At 51.1% G+C, this 2,554-nt stretch overlaps 1 protein-coding gene across 1 annotated transcript in view; it reads left to right on the forward strand.

Annotated features, from left to right (window-relative positions):
* The window catches only part of PRKCH (protein kinase C eta), a 174,036-nt gene that overhangs the window by 81,966 nt on the left and 89,516 nt on the right, over positions 1 to 2,554 (forward strand). Inside the window, 2 exon segments of the mRNA XM_006023070.3 lie at positions 882 to 1,032; positions 2,205 to 2,239. Coding sequence (XP_006023132.1) covers positions 882 to 1,032; positions 2,205 to 2,239 — 186 coding nt within the window.

Consider the following 2,554-nt stretch of genomic DNA (forward strand, 5'->3'; position numbering starts at 1 on the left):
ATTTTGCCCACCCTTCTCACACACACACACACACACACACACACACACACACACACAGAGTTGAGTCCGTCCAATTCTACCCAGCAGGACGTAGCAGTACCCAGGTGCACTAGTCATTGCAGCACGTGCTTCGGTTACTCGATCCAAACTTATGTCCTGCGGGGCTTTGATCTGAGACGTTCAGCAAGCTTCCAGCTGGTTGCTATCGGGATCGCACTGTATAGCAGAAGAGGCGTTTTGTTTTGCCGTTTTTTATATCAGGTATCCGTTAATGGGCATGAATGGCCTCACTCGATTTAGACAGCGAGCCTTTTCTTTGAAAATGACTCAATTCAGTGTTTTGCATTACTTTATTTAACCTTGCAGGGATATGCACAGGAACTTGAGCAAACGTTTGAAAAAGAGCTGCTGATTTGGAGTCGTCAAGCTTTTGAACGCCTGACTTGAGTTCATTCCAGGGGGTTTAATTTTCAGCAAGGGCTAAATATCAGCCTCCAGAAAATCAGTCCCCTTTAAAAAGGGGGTGCCCTCAAGTTGGGCACTCATAAGTGAAGACACCCAAACCAGTGATAATGTGGACACCCATAAATGGAGATACCCAAACCACTGAAAAGGTAGCCCTTAGCCTTTTGGTTGCTACTTAAAAGGGAAAATCCTCAAATGCAATGCCTCGGTATAGCGTGAGGCTACCAACGGTCTCATGAGCAGTGTTCATCAAGCAACACGACCAATATTTTCATTGGTCTCGGCCTCCGCTTTTCCCTTTCTTCAATGTGGCTTTAATGTTAATGTTTTGCATCCCGGAGATATTAAGAATTGTCCCTCTTGGTAAGGGTGGTTACAGATTAATTTTTACACCATGCCTTTTTTCCTCCATACAGGAACCCTCCAGAGGGAGAGGATCTTTAAGCACTTCACCCGCAAACGCCAGAGGGCTATGCGGAGGCGAGTGCACCAGATCAACGGGCACAAATTCATGGCGACGTATTTGCGACAACCCACGTACTGCTCACATTGCAGAGAGTTCATCTGGTAAGAGCGGCTAAAAACTCCGGCAATTTTTGCTGTCCTCCTGCCTTGCTTCCCCCTCTGCATGCCCTTTAGCAAGCAAGTCCCAGCACAGTGCTTTACAGATGTCAGGTAAATGGCGTCCCTTGGCTTTGCATGGCTTGCCCTGCACGGTTTAGAGTATTGACTCTCAACCTGGGTACCACAGCACCCCGGGATGCCTTGACATCTTTTCCAGGGTGCTGCAGGGTACCATGCTATGTGAGCACTGTTAGATGTGCAAACATGATTCACCAGATAAACCCAGAGATTTCAAATAATCCCTAGCGTCCAAACCATTCTGACCTGTTGTGGTCTGAGTTTTTTGTAAAAGAAGAATCGCTCTAGTTTTTTTTTTTTTCTGTTGTCAAAAAACAGTGAAAACTAAGAGCTGGCGTTTTCCCAGGGGGAGTAAGTCTAACAAGAGGTGCCTTGAGTCTAAGGAGCTTGAGAACCACTGACTGTGTTATCCGCTTCCCAGAGCCTTTGCCTCTGTAGCGTGGCTGGCACAGCTGTGTCAGCAGAGCCCTCTCGTGGAGACACGTTGTCAGTGGCAAGTGGTTTTTCTGCTGGCTTGGCTGCTCCACCTCCAAAGAGCACAAGCTGCACTGCCAGGACCTCTTCTGTTAGCACCGCTGGAGTGGCTGCACTGGCAGGAGAGCATGATCTTCACATAGCCCTTGCGATAGAGCTCAGCCAGCAGAAAGGTATGGTCCAGCCTTAAGAAATCCACAGGGCGACTCTGGGCAGCAACTCATTTGAGGGCGATTGGCATGGATCTGAATGCAGGAGGAAAAGTAGGCGGCCTGGACTTAACTGATGAAGCGGCTGCTAGAAGCGTGGGAAGTGGCAGCGGTGATTATAGGTGTGGACGGTCTGGCTGAGCAAGGAGTCCCTATGTGGAGCGGACTGACAACAAAGCGCCGAAGACCGCAGAGTAAGACGATAACACACAGAGATGTGCTTTTTGGCTCCTTACCCAGCTTGCTGAAGCCCTTGATATCACTTAGTTATGTGACCTGGGCTGTGGCAGGAGCGCTGGCTGTTCCCGTGGCTTGGGTCCCTCTTGCCTTTCCAGTCTGCTCTCTTGATCCTTTTTCTGCACTGTTTTCATGGGGTTCTGAGTCACGCTCCTCGTTCTGTTTTGTTTTGCACAGGGGAGTGTTTGGGAAGCAAGGATACCAGTGCCAAGGTAAAGTGCTCAGCCCCGTGCGCTGTACAGACCGCGTGCCCTCGCAGAGCTGCTTCTCCTGGCAGCCGGGGCACGCAGCCCGCCCCGTCTCTGACGCTGCTACTCGTGCTGCCCGTGAGCCAGCCGAGGCGAGGTGCCTTTGCCCTCCAGCGGGCTGTCGTGTGTGCATGCATGCACTCATGCAGGTCCACCCCTGCAGCGTGCCCCATCCTGCATTCAGCTCCGGCAGGGTGGATTTCTGCAGCCACGCTGTGCCCCACTGAAGCCATCGGAGCTCCTTCTGTAAGATCAGGGCCTGTGCCACCCCAGCAACAC

The sequence above is a fragment of the Alligator sinensis genome, unplaced genomic scaffold, assembly GCF_000455745.1.
Source record: "Alligator sinensis unplaced genomic scaffold, ASM45574v1 scaffold50_1, whole genome shotgun sequence".
NCBI lineage: Eukaryota > Metazoa > Chordata > Crocodylia > Alligatoridae > Alligator > Alligator sinensis.